Source organism: Tachysurus vachellii, chromosome 2 (genome assembly GCF_030014155.1).
Source record: "Tachysurus vachellii isolate PV-2020 chromosome 2, HZAU_Pvac_v1, whole genome shotgun sequence".
Classification (NCBI taxonomy): Eukaryota; Metazoa; Chordata; class Actinopteri; order Siluriformes; family Bagridae; genus Tachysurus; species Tachysurus vachellii.
Genome location: NC_083461.1, coordinates 38,415,961 through 38,430,960, shown reverse-complemented (window position 1 = coordinate 38,430,960; position 15,000 = coordinate 38,415,961). Strand labels below are relative to the sequence as shown.

At 39.7% G+C, this 15,000-nt stretch overlaps 1 protein-coding gene across 3 annotated transcripts in view; it reads left to right on the top strand.

The window, feature by feature from the left end:
• pax5 (paired box 5) overlaps window positions 1-15,000 on the top strand; it is a 50,544-nt gene that overhangs the window by 3,070 nt on the left and 32,474 nt on the right. For 2 of the 3 annotated variants that reach the window (XM_060864610.1, XM_060864608.1), the window contains exons 2-3: window positions 9,495-9,660; window positions 14,606-14,803. In XM_060864610.1, coding sequence (XP_060720593.1) covers window positions 9,495-9,660; window positions 14,606-14,803 — 364 coding nt within the window. Of the gene's footprint in view, window positions 1-2,769; window positions 3,038-9,494; window positions 9,661-14,605; window positions 14,804-15,000 lie in introns of those variants that run through there. The other variant, XM_060864609.1, reaches the window with a different exon arrangement.

Genomic DNA, 15,000 nt, shown 5'->3' with positions numbered 1-15,000 from the left:
AGCTGAAATTTACAGAAGACTCCCAGGGGAAAAAAAAGACTAAACTGTACTGTGCGTAAAACGCGTAATAAATACCATTCCCACATTTCCAGGTACGAAAGATAAGCGTAACACCCTAGAGACAAGAACATTATACTTTGCTACACCTCTTTTTTTTCCATAAAAGCATGCAGAATATTTTTCAAACGGTAATTCATTATAAAATATTCGTTTTTATCTCAGTTTAACTGACAGACTGTGACCAAATATCTAGCAGAAAAGAATAAGCTGAATCCAGTTTGTTGGTCTATCTATTTATGTTATTCTAAAAAGAAGCTAATGTATATGTATATTTCAAACCACAGAACTGAACCTATTTTTAAGGGTTTAATTAATCATACATTATTGCAGGCAAATCGCATTTTTTAAAAAAAATAATAAATAAGTAAAATAATAAAGTTGTTTTTTTTTTGCTTCCTCACGAGAATATTTAAAGGTTTTACAGTCAACTCTTCTATGGAGATTTTTTAAAACAGTTTCCTAGTTAACATGCTAATGAGTTTTATAAGATTTAAACACTTGAGGTAAAAGGAACGAACAAAATATCAGGTCAGAGTTTGATGAGAAATCGTAAGGAAAGTAAAAAAAAAAAGTCGGTTTCGGCCATTTTTGCGTTTTTAACTCAGCCGTTTTTTAAATATATAAAAATAATGATTTTTAAAATACAACTGTAATTTTTTTAGGACGGTACAATAAATTCTGAGTCACAGTGTAGGTCATCTGGAGATGGAGAGCTCACGTACCCTGTTGGACCCCATAGGCGCGCCCCCTGGCGAGCAGCACAGAGCGCGCGAACTACAGAAAAAACAATAATATATCTATTATCAATAAATATAAAATGATCTAAACGATATAACTATGTAAATGCACTGGTGCTAAAGCCTGTAAAAATGTTTACAGTATAGCTGTAGTGCACGATAACTCTCTCCCTACATGATTTGTTTTCTTCTGATTTTCGCCTTTGGTTTTCAATCAAATGATGAAGAAATAAATAAAATAGCATAAATATCATACAATACAATAAATATAAAAAAGGTAAGCAAACAAAATAGAGAAAGTTTAAAGATGAAAATAAAAGAAAACGTTTAAAGAAAATTTCCAAAGAGCAGCATAAGGATATCAATCAGTTAAATGGAGATTTGGATTTTTAACATTCAGTCTTTATTTATTTATTAGAAAGCATTTCAGGGGGAGATTTCACCTTAATATGATAACATCATAACAGATGAACGTTTTAAACCTAAATGCCTTTAACCTATTTTTTTTTAAGATTATATCAAGTAGAAGAAATGCTCAAACACCATTAACCTACATCAGTTAAAATGGCACTGTTTATATTCTAATGAATCACTTTTAAACTATGGTTCTTAAAGACTGGCCGATAGTTTATTTATTTATTTATTTATTCTGTTATCCATTCGTGCTTTTGTAGTTCACTAAAGAATTCACGGAAACACGAAATCTAATTATAAATATTAATAATATTCAGTTATACGTCTGATTTATGTTATGTAGCCTTCAGCTATAGTATATAATATAATACATAGTCTATTTATAAAAACGTTATTCAAACTCAACATTGCTTCATTAATCAATACGTTCACTAATTAATTAATTAATCAATCAATTAATTAATTACGCAAATGATTAATAGGCTTGAATGGATTGAAAAGCGTTTTTTAAACAACAAACAAACAAAAACATAATAATCATTATGAAAGACCGAATGAAAAACTCGACCGATGTTCTATTTTATTTCGGGTACAACGAGCGCTCCCTAAATCAGCCAATCAGCGTCGTCCGATTGTGAGCTCGCCTCGTGATTGGCTGAGGTGAAAGCAGAGGTTCTGTGCTGTGATTGGCTGGTGTGCTTTGTGATCGGCAGAGCGAAGCGGTAGATTCGGGGCTCCACATCTACGGCGCTGTCCACACGAGAGTGGGTTCTGGAACGCACCGCGCTGGAGCTCGCGCTGCGCACACACACTCTCACACACTCTCACACACCGGCGGCTCTTTCAAACGGACGGATTTTATATGATAATAATATTAATATTAATAATAATAATAAATAGAATTCCTTTACGTGCTGAAAACAAACATACACCAGCCTGGGGAGAGTCTGTACTATTTTACTGAAGCGGATCTAAACCGCAAAATCAGAAAAAAATCGTATTTGTTGCTTTTTTTTCTGTGCTGGACAAGACACCGGAACGCGGATTCGTGCCATGGCGCGTTTATATATGTAAGATGCGCCGTTTAGGTCGTCAGGTGCAGACGCTCGCGCTGTCGGAGTTACAGAGAGCGGCTTTTACAACTAAATCTAATGGGACGCTTGGAGTTCAAGACATCAAGAAATCAAGACAGGACTAACGAAGGGGACGAAGAAATGCACCGTTCCTGAAGTTGTAAATAAATAAATAAATAAATAACCGGATAAGCGGATTTTACAACGTGGGAACAATTTCCTTAATTCCGCAGCATTATGGCTGCGTTTTATTTTCCTTGACAAGTGCATGCAAGCTTCTTGTTCGGATTGTTTCCACCTGAAGGTTTACGGTACAAACACAAACCCTGCATATGCATTTTAGAAGATTTTTTTGTTGATCAAAGGCTACAAGCGGTTATATATATATTTATATATATATATAAATATTTATATATATATATATATATATATATATATTTTTTTTTTTTTTTTTTTCTTATTCTTTTTTTTATTTTATGAGAGAGATAAAGAACCACTTTCTTCTTTACCTCCTTGGCCTTCTTTAATTTTTTTTTTTTTTAGTTTTTCTTTTAATTGAAACTGTTGGAGAATCGACCGAATGGACTGAAACGTATAAAAATACTGCTTAAAAAAATAAGAAAGGAAAAAGAAGAAAAAATAAAAATCTGAACATCACGTCGTTCAAGTTTTTTTTAAACACGCCTGAAAGTGGCCGTGACCTCTGACCTATGGAGATTCACTGCAAGCACGACCCGTTCGCCGCGATGCACAGTAAGTCGTATTAATAATAATATTAGAAATAATTATGATGTTAATAGCAATTCATGAAAATTAAAAAAAAAAAAAATCCCTCGTGTATTCTGATTTGCATTCATTACATGACATGACAGACGGCTCTGGAGCGTCCTACAGGGTTGTGTTCTGCTCTCTGTGTATCCAAAGCTGTTGTATTTAGGACGCGACTTGTTTTTAAACCTGTGTTTAAAACTCAATTTCACACTTAGACTGAGACTGAAAGGAGCTCAAATCTGTAAAGTTGGTGCACTTTAACAAATAAAACCCTTTTCCTTTCTCTGAGATGGTACGAATAAGGGAACATGTTTTTGTCCTTTATTAAGAGTTGTTTTTTTTTAATAGGAAAGCTTATGTGGTTTATCTTAATGATGTATCTTCAATTATTTTTGAAATGGTTCCTGGTATAAAACCTTCTCTCTTGTTTGTAAACAAGGGACACAAATAGAGTTAAGGTATCTTTATTGTATGTAGGATTATTGAGTGTGTAAGTTGTGTTGTGGCTGTTTGGTTAAATAATAAATGCATCAGTCTTGAAATTAGGGGACATTGATCTGAACTTGGCTCTGAAGAAAGAAAATCACTAAATATCTTGAAATTTATCTTTTTCTTTTTTTTTTTGAAGGAAATCGTACACATCCGTGTCTCTGTAGTGATATTATCAAGGGTGCAGGATTTTATGTTTGATTTCATGTTCGTTTTACATTTACATTAAAATTATACATTTCTTGGTGGCAGGAAAAAAATGATAAGACTGAATAAGACTGAATAAGACTTAATATGACTGAATAAGACTTAAAAGACTTAATATGACTGAATAAAACTGAATAAGACTGAATAAGACTGAATAAGAATTTTAAGACTGATGTTTTATCTCTATAGTTTTAGTTTATCAGCTGACAGATTTTTTTTCTTCCCCATGTAGTCTCAGGGGTTGTTCAACTCCAGGGTTGTGGTGTGAAAATGTGAAGCAGTATAACAGGTTAATTTTTTTTGACATACAGCGACATGGAAGTTCCTATAATGAGCTCCTTCAGTGTTAAATGAACTCTGACATGGTTGAATTATCACCAGAGTTCATATTTATTTTGAGTAATAATATGAGGCCAGCTGGATGCGGATGAACACAGTAAGGATCCCTCCAGCCCTGGAGAGCTCAAATTAAACGGCGAATTAGACATTTTATTCCAGAAAAACACAAAACAAAACAAAACAAAAAAAAACAACTCTTTTTCGTTTTTGCGGGTTTTAGTAAAACAAGCCAGGTATGTTTTCCTATCCAGAATTCTATGGCTTTGTAATTTAGGAATTACTTATAGATGTTTTTTGAAGTATAAATCAAACAATATTAGTATCCTATTAGTTTTATTTGCGACGCGCAAACATCAAGCAGATTGGTGTAGAGTTTAAAGACATGAATTTGTTCACTTAATCTTGACCTGGAACGCACTTGTGTTTTCCTTTCATCATGATCTGACTAACAAAATACTCTATTGAAACATTATTTTATCATCATCATTATTATTATTATTATTATTATTATTATTATTATTATTATTATTATTATTATTATTATCATCCGCTCTCTCTCTTTCTCTCTCATTTTCTTACACATACACACACACACACACACATATACACACACCCACACACCCACACACACACACATCTCGCGGCGTGGTAAAGGAAGCGCTGCATTTTACGCATTTCAGCGCCGGAACGAATCGCGTTTCCTTTCTGACACACAACCAGAAAGAGATTACACACACACACACACACACACACACACACACACACACACACACACACACACACACACACACACACACACACAGCTATAAGACACAATTTTATAAAGTTTATTATGAGAAAAATCGTCTATTATTTTTTTGCATGTGCAGTTAGAGATGATTAGTTTGATGTTGTTATTATTATTATTATTATTATTATTATTATTATTATTATTATTATTATTATTATTATTATTATTATTACAGTTAAAGCACCTGTTTGGATTTGAAGTGAATCTACTGAGGAAATAAAGTGAGGACAAAGTTTTATTTTGTAACGTGTTGAGTTTGTTCATCTTTAATATGTTTTATAGTCATTTATTAAAGATTAAAAATGGAACGCGGGCTAAATGGTGCAAAAGATCTTTTACATAGAACCTGGGTTTAAAGTAGATATATCACATTAAATCCATTAAATAATAATAATAATAATAATAATAATAATAATAATAATAATAATAATAATAATAATAAAAGACATGATCTAGGGCAAACATGCAGATATCCTTTTTTTGCATGCTACAATATGAGTGCATTTATTTATTTATTTATTTAGTCTTTTAAAAGCACAGTGAATTGCATTTCTCATTTGAAGGAAAGACGTCATTGGATAAAATCTGTAAAACCTTTAGTTCAAACGAGCATGCTAGTCTGCTATAGACTGGTAGTGATGTAGAATAAGCCACGCCCCCAAAGGCGATGGCGTCATATTATTTAGCTTTGTAGAAGGCTAGGCCACGTGGATTCAACTAAGATTTCCAAGCATGAAACTTAAAACTCCTTCTTTAGTTTTGTTTCGCACTGGAACGTCCTGTTATTACTGATTATTTCTGTCTATTTGTCATGAACGTTTTTTTTTTTAAATAGTCATTTTATCATTTAAACAAACTGAAATCTATGAGAATCTATGGTGCAAATCTGTAGTCAGTGCCACATTCAAGGCTCTGCTACAGTATTTATTTCAGGTAATTCATTTATTCCATTAGTAAGTATTTTAGCATGATCAGGGACGAGGTTACTCCAGAGCTTATCCTATAAGGTTGGGAGAATTTGCACCTATTAAGCTTAATCTTTAGCTTAGCCGGGTTCACCTACCAATACGTTTTTGGACAGTGGAAAGGAACCGGAGAACCTGAAGGAATCCCGACTCCACTTGAACCTTGGAGCTGTGAGCTCAGAACACTACCTACTACACCACAGTGCCACCCTTGTGGTTTTCTTTGGTTCAGTCCACTGAAATACTGCGTCCACCAGAATATGGTCCACCAGTTGACAACCCAATGGTCGATGCAGCAGTTTTGGTCTGTTGCCTTATGTGAAAACTTTAATCTTGTGAATAAGTGACCTCACATTACAGAATCTGGTGTTGACCTGGATGGACAGACTTGCCCTACTCCATATTTTTTAGTACCTTCTGGTGTATATCATTTTGTCACCGTGTATCCGTGCTCTGGAAATTTTTTACGCCTTTACAAATGGCTATGAACATCCAAAACATTGCACTATATTTTGAATGCCACTAGACTTTTTTTAAAAGACTCTGCGAACATGCTAATGAGAGAAATTGCACACCCCCAACCTCCACACACACACACACACACACACACACACACACCAGTCACAAAACCATTCTCTGTGTTTGTTGTCCGCATTTTTAAACGAGGTGGCGGTTCACTTGGCAGTTTTCATTTGGGCCTGTTTAAACTGCTTTGGCCAGATAAAGGAGCGTAATGGGAGCGCGTCGCTAATCGCGCTTTTATTTTCTGGATGGAGGAGCACGAAGGTCTTCAGGCCGCTTCTCAGGCTTTCAGGGCGGAAGCGGCGCTGAAATCAATCACGACTTCGATTTATCAGCCGAGTGGGGCTCAGCAGGGAAAATAAAAGCGAGAGAAGGATATAGATCACATCGGAGAAGTTGGTTTCATTCCATTCCGCACATAGCCTCGATGACCTTAAACACGCACATATGCACACACACACACACACATTATCATCAGTGTATTTCAGCTGTGTTTGCTGCAAGTGAAGGCCAATTTGCACCTTTACAGACAGCACTGATACACTTTTTTTGTAACACTGAGCAAACCTTATACACACAACTGTCATGTCCGTACGCTTGCTCCCTAAATGCTTTTCAGGTTCAGGAAAATATATCTTCAGACTAAGATGATCTCAGGTAACAGGTCCTGTCAAGTTCTCGTGTCTGCTTCATAACAAAAAGTTAATTAAGTTTTTTTTGTTAAACTCCACAGAAGGAAGTTAAATAAACGTCATATGAAAACTAGGTGACCAAAAAAAAACTTATGGCATGACTATATTTTTTTTTCCACAACATAACATAGAGTATACATCACTTTAAAAGACACAACAGAGGTCCTTACCAGCCTTATGTTCTTTATGTAGGTTTCCCTTTTCCTGAAAATGTAAAAACACACAATACAGAAACAGAATACTGTTTGGGAAACATGTTAGTCAGCTCCAATGTAACTCTATTAGCATTATTGTCTAATTTTATTGCATTGACTGTTATATTATTGGGTTCAAGTGCTAAGATTTGTTCATAAACAAATTGTAAAAAAAAACAAAGACTACTGTACTGCGTGAACCCCATCTGTGGTGTTTAAACCACAGTCAATCTAATAATTATCGTTTCTATAGGAACAACTAATTCACTGGGATTTATACAGTGGACGATTCACAAATGTGTTGTTATTTAATTAAGAAACTCGTTAGCGATGATACAGTGACGCTTTCTGTACGGAAATACAGCTCTTACTGATGAACACAGTCAGTGATTCAATGACTGAGTCAGTCAGCGAGCCTGTAAATGATTCAGTGAGTCAGTCAGAGATCAGATGGTGAGATATTCAGTGAGTAATTAAGTCTGTGTCAGTCAGTTAGTTTATAACTGAGTCTGTCAGTGGGTCAGTCAGTGACTCAGTCATTGAGTACGTCAGTTAGTGAGGCAGTCAATGATTCAGTCAGTGAATGAGTCAGAGTCAGTCAGAGATTTGGTCAGTGAGCAGAAATGGCACAAATGGCATAAGTTCTCAGCTAAGATGTGTAAAAACAGTTAACACCAGAACAATGAGTGAGCTTTGCTTTTCATGCAATTACAGAAAAAAAAATCGCTCCTGCTCATTAGGATTCCTTTACATTCTGCATCAGATCAGCTGAAATATCAACAATCGGCTGGACAGATCATCAGGTAGTGACAGAGGAACAAGGAGAAAAGCTGCATCCAGAGATAAAGAAAGAGAGAAAGGTAGAGAGAGAAAGAGAGCGAGAGAGAGAGAGAGAGAAGTGGATGAATGGATGGACAGTGACACATTACTGTCTGTGAATTGATGCGTTTTGTATTGGGGGCATTAGAGAAGCGGGTTTGGTTTTGATATAACCTGAAGCGGTGTGTTTAAGAACTATCACGCTCGTAGGCTGGATTAGCACACACGGCACACTCCCTGTGTGTATCTTTGTGTAGTGTGTGTGTGTGTGTGTGTGTGTTTCAGGGAGCGGATTCTGTTCTGAAGCAATCAGTATGTTAATATGACAGAGTAACTGGATTAGCATGGCAATATTTAACACAAACACACACACACACACACTTATATACACTGAAGTAAATGTAACAGCGTACACACTGATAATATAATGCTTTCCTTTCATGGTACGAGCTCCACATTGCATCTAAACACTCAATCAAACACAGCGAGAAAAGACACTGCTGTCAAACATGGACATTTGTTACAGTGTCCTCTTTAACGCGTGAGAAAATAATTCTCTAAAGACTCGTCACCCTGTAGTTGTCGTCCTCACAAAAGAACCCTATTAAAGTTACAGTGTTGATGTTCGGCTACTGGAAAAAGAGACACTTATTATAACAGTAGCTTCTTTAACAACTTGATAACACATTTATAGAGCAACAGAAAAGAATTACCAAACTAACTATCAAGCAGTTTAGATATCTTTGACGATCCCTTACCACAGTAATCTTCTAGCTAGATATTTTTTTAAACTATTTATCGTTAGGCTAGCTAGCTGTTTACGTTTGGCAGCTTCTCATAATCTCATAATCTTCATCTTAATGGAGAACAATGTGGGCTGTGTAAAAAAAAATACAAAAAACAGCTTGACACTTGATGCCTCGAACAACTGCATCCAACCACAAAAGCACACGTCAGCTGTGTAAAAATGCTTAGAAGAATGCCTCTTTCAGAAGATTTAGCTCTGTGACAGAAAGATTAAGGTGAGCTGCAGGAATACTGTCAATGTAACACTAAGGCATCTTCATTCAACAGTGGCATATGTGATTACAGACCTAGATTTAGAAGGTCAGGTGGTATTTTACAAGTTGGCCACTAGGGGCGTTGCTTGTGTCTGAAGGAAAGACAAGAACATACAAGTTCAAACTTGAAAAGAACAAAAGTGATGCGAGTCTAGGATGCAGACCTCGCCAAGGTGTGAGTGGAGGTCAGAGATGAGACCTTCAGAAATGGCAGCTGAAATAGCCACGACCCTTTTGACCAGGAGCCTCGGTCAAAGTCACTGGGACTTAAAGCATGGGTCAAAACTACTAAGGAAACAAAACAATCATTTTGCATTTGAATTCTGTTAAATTAACCAAACCACGCTGGGGTTCTTTCCAGGGCACGGAGGGGTGAACCAGCTTGGCGGGGTCTTTGTGAACGGGAGGCCGTTACCTGACGTGGTGAGGCAGAGGATCGTGGAGTTGGCTCACCAAGGCGTAAGGCCGTGCGACATTTCACGCCAGCTTCGTGTGAGCCACGGCTGCGTCAGCAAGATCCTGGGCAGGTGAGCCGTTATCATGCCTTATTTATGACTTATGAAGCATTTACTAATGTGTAATTATCATTTGTGTGCTATAATCACATATAGAAAGTGTTCATTTAAGCCAAACGTTTAGGTTAAATGTAGATTCAAGAGGTGAAATGAAGTGGGCGGGTTGCTTGTGGTTTGGGGCGTGGCCTGACTAGGCAGCTTTAGTGTAAATGCTGACTGTCTACCAGGATAAATCAGAAAAAATAAAAGTCAATAAAAAGTCCATAACATCATTGGATTTAGCTGCAGTTTTTATCTTCAAGATCAAGAGTTTGTTGACCAGCTTCAAAATGGCGTTTATTTAAAAAAAAAAAAAGTACTAAATCAACTAAATAAAAGTTCTGCTAGCAAGACTGTCAGCTTTCAGATTGTCCATGTGTTACAATCTACTGTAAGGTCGGCAAGTTATATTATATTTAGTGCTTTCTCTGCTTTATTGTGAAGGATTAGCGCTCGTGTTATCGGTCGTCACTGCAAAGCGCCGTGCTTCAAGCGGTCGACTTCAGCATCTAATTAAAAAGTTACACAGTTTTACTCGGCAACCATATTCTCAAAGAAGGCTCTAATTTTGGTGAAAGAGAAATGAATTGAGTTTTTGTTTGTTGACAGTAAGCTAGCATTGAGCGCAGCATTAGAGAAAGAAAACAAGCCAATGTTCTGAACATTCCATTAGCGCTGCTCGTTAACCGTTGCGGCGAAGGAACATTTTTCTGAACGAACACCGAGCGGCAGCGAAGCTGAGTCAGCAGTTCCTGCTTTTGTGTGACTGAGTTTTGAAGGAAAAAAAAAATAAATTCCCTCGTCCCGAATTGGAGCGGGTCAAAGCTTTTTTTCTCTCTCTTCCTCTCTGTCACAAAAAGAAAAGATTCATCACATTGTACATTTGCATCCGAATGAAACCGGTGGCATACATCTGCCGTGGAGGTTGAAGGACAGAGAGAGAGAGAGAGAGAGAGAGAGAGAGAGAAAGAGAGAGAGAGAGAGGTTTAGGAAGAGAGAGATTTAGAATAAAATGATTTATAAAGAATAGGAAGAAGAAAGAATTAAGAAAAAGACATGAAAGACTGAGAAAGAGTGCAAGAGAGAGAGAGAGAGAGAAAGAGAGAGAGAAAGAGAGAGAGAATTTGAATAGATGAAGGTGTGGGATTAACGCTAGAGCCTTTAGCAATATCAAAAAATGTGTTTGCCATTGTTCTCTCTCTCTCCGACCCCCCCAGAGCCCACGGTCCAGCTCAGTCATGCGTTACTGCTAGGCCCCGTGTACGTGTGTTAATTTCCTCCCTGCTCTCTGGCTAACGGGCAAACAACAAGAAAGCCCCTGCGTTTAATAGCGCGTGGACCGAGTATAGCACGCTAAAATAAATAAGGTGGATGAATATCCATGCCTTCTCGTTAATAGCGGGATTTTCACAAACGTCTAATAAGCTTTGCTGTTTTCTGTATATACTGCAGGGAGAAAGGCGGCAGAGCTTTTTGTAATGTGTTCAGAGGGTGTGTGTGTGTGTCTGTGTGTGTCTGTGTGTGTCTGAGTGAGAGTTGGGGGTCGATAGCAATGCCTGTTTAACGTGGTATGGAAAATATATTTATAACACCGAACAAATGTCATTTCAGCAGTTTCCTTTACCACAGCAGAGCGTGATTAGCCAGGATGCTAAATGCAATATGATAATATAACAGCTCAAATCTTCCCAATAATATCAACCTTGTGTCATAAAATATCCCCAAAGTTAACCACGTTAGTTCACCTCTGAGCTAACAGAGAAACAACAACAACACCACTAGCATTTTGTGTAACATTAAATAACACCCAGAAACATCATAAAATATTGGCTAGCTAATATGTGCGATAAAATGGTAAACTATTGCTAACTAGCAAACTTCTGCAAATATCCTTAAAATTAGCTCGCTAATCTTAAATGCCAAACCAAAGCTACTTGTCATTAGATGCTATTCATGATCAAAGCAAGTGTTAGAAAAAATGTCCAATTGAATGCTAACTGATGTTCATGGCTTGTTCAACAATAAAGCTAATGTTAGAGAACATTCATAAAAAGCTAGTTAACATGCTTGATTTAGTTCTGTCTGTTTTCTGCCTGTACCAGTGTTGTTGTGGAGAGATCTGAAATGTTTATTTAGCACAGCCCTCACACTCCTCACACTTCTCACACTCCTCACACTTCTCACACTCCTCACACTCCTCACACTCCTCACACTCTTCACACTTCTCACACTCCTCACACTCCTCACACTCCTCACACTCCTCACAATTCTCACACTCCTCACAGCCCTCACACTCCTCACACTTCTCACACTTCTCACACTCCTCACACTCCTCACAGCCCTCACACTCCTCACACTCCTCACACTTCTCACACTTCTCACACTTCTCACAATCCTCACAGCCCTCACACTCCTCACACTCCTCACACTCCTCACAATTCTCACACTTCTCACAGCCCTCACACTCCTCACACTTCTCACAATCCTCACACTTCTCACAATCCTCACACTCCTCACACTCCTCACACTTCTCACACTCCTTACAATCCTCACACTCCTCACAATCCTCACACTCCTCACACTCCTCACACTCCTCACAACTCCTCACACTCCTCACAATCCTCACACTTCTCACACTCCTCACACTCCTCACACTTCTCACACTCCTCACACTCCTCACACTTCTCACACTCCTCACACTCCTCACAATCCTCACACTCCTCACACTCCTCACAATCCTCACAGCCCTCACACTTCTCACAGCCCTCACACTCCTCACACTTCTCACACTTCTCACACTCCTCACACTTCTCACACTCCTCACACTCTTCACACTCCTCACAATCCTCACACTCCTCACAATCCTCACACTCCTCACACTCCTCACAATCCTCACACTCCTCACAGCCCTCACACTTCTCACAGCCCTCACACTCCTCACAGCCCTCACACTCCTCACACTTCTCACACTTCTCACACTCCTCACAATCCTCACAGCCCTCACACTCCTCACATTTCTCACACTCCTCACAATCCTCACACTCCTCACAATCCTCACACTCCTCACAGCCCTCACACTTCTCACAGCCCTCACACTTCTCACACTCCTCACAATCCTCACACTTCTCACAGCCCTCACACTCCTCACACTTCTCACACTCCTCACAATTCTCACAGCCCTCACACTCCTCACACTTCTCACAATCCTCACAATTCTCACAATCCTCACACTCCTCACACTTCTCACACTCCTCACACTCCTCACAATCCTCACACTCCTCACACTCCTCACAATCCTCACACTCCTCACAGCCCTCACACTTCTCACAGCCCTCACACTCCTCACACTCCTCACACTCCTCACAATCCTCACACTCCTCACACTCCTCACAATCCTCACACTCCTCACAGCCCTCACACTTCTCACAGCCCTCACACTCCTCACACTCCTCACACTTCTCACACTTCTCACACTCCTCACACTTCTCACACTCCTCACACTCTTCACACTCCTCACAATCCTCACACTCCTCACAATCCTCACACTCCTCACACTCCTCACACTCCTCACAATCCTCACACTCCTCACAGCCCTCACACTTCTCACAGCCCTCACACTCCTCACACTCCTCACACTTCTCACACTCCTCACACTCCTCACACTTCTCACACTCCTCACACTCCTCACAATCCTCACACTCCTCACACTCCTCACAATCCTCACAGCCCTCACACTTCTCACAGCCCTCACACTCCTCACACTTCTCACACTTCTCACACTCCTCACACTTCTCACACTCCTCACACTCTTCACACTCCTCACAATCCTCACACTCCTCACAATCCTCACACTCCTCACACTCCTCACAATCCTCACACTCCTCACAGCCCTCACACTTCTCACAGCCCTCACACTCCTCACAGCCCTCACACTCCTCACACTTCTCACACTTCTCACACTCCTCACAATCCTCACAGCCCTCACACTCCTCACATTTCTCACACTCCTCACAATCCTCACACTCCTCACAATCCTCACACTCCTCACAGCCCTCACACTTCTCACAGCCCTCACACTTCTCACACTCCTCACAATCCTCACACTTCTCACAGCCCTCACACTCCTCACACTTCTCACACTCCTCACAATTCTCACAGCCCTCACACTCCTCACACTTCTCACAATCCTCACAATTCTCACAATCCTCACACTCCTCACACTCCTCACACTTCTCACACTCCTCACACTCCTCACAATCCTCACACTCCTCACACTCCTCACACTTCTCACACTCCTCACACTCCTCACACTCCTCACACTCCTCACAATCCTCACACTCCTCACAATCCTCACACTCCTCACACTCCTCACACACCTCACACTTCTCACAGCCCTCACACTTCTCACACTCCTCACAATCCTCACACTTCTCACACTCCTCACACTCCTCACACTCCTCACAATCCTCACACTTCTCACACTCCACACACTCCTCACACTTTTCACAGCCCTCTCACTCCTCACACTCCTCTCACTCCTCACACTTCTCACAGCCCTCACACTCCTCTCACTCCTCACACTTCTCACAATCCTCACACTTCTCACAGCCCTCATACTCCTCACAGCCCTCACACTCCTCACACTTCTCACACGCCTCACACTCCTCACAGCCCTCACACTCTTCACACTTCTCACAGCCCTTACACTCCTTACACCACTCATACCCCTCACACCCCTCACACCCCTCACACTGCTCATACCCATCACACTCTACTTTAAAGAGATTTTTGTGTCTGGTTTAATTCCTAAAACACCAGTTCTTCTCTGGTCAGGAGGAAATGACTCAAATTTTGCATCGCATCACTGTGCCAGTATCATTACCGTTAAATTACTGACAGGTTGCATTTTGATTGGCAGGTACTACGAGACAGGGAGCATCAGGCCAGGCGTGATCGGAGGATCCAAACCAAAGGTTGCTACACCCAAAGTCGTCGACAAAATCGCCGATTACAAACGCCAAAACCCCACCATGTTTGCCTGGGAGATACGAGATCGACTATTGGCCGAGAGAGTGTGCGACAATGACAGCGTGCCCAGCGTCAGCTCAATCAACAGGTCAGTAAACAGCACGTTTTACACAACATTATCGCACAATGATTGCTGTTTCTTCACTGCACCATCAAACACAAGAACCGGCTAAGGAGTTGTGTCTGTTTGTTTGGTTTAATCTGGTAATTGTTGTTGTTTATATGATGTCACTTGTCAACCAATCAGCAATCCACAAGTACTGCTAGCTCTCATTGGTCACACAT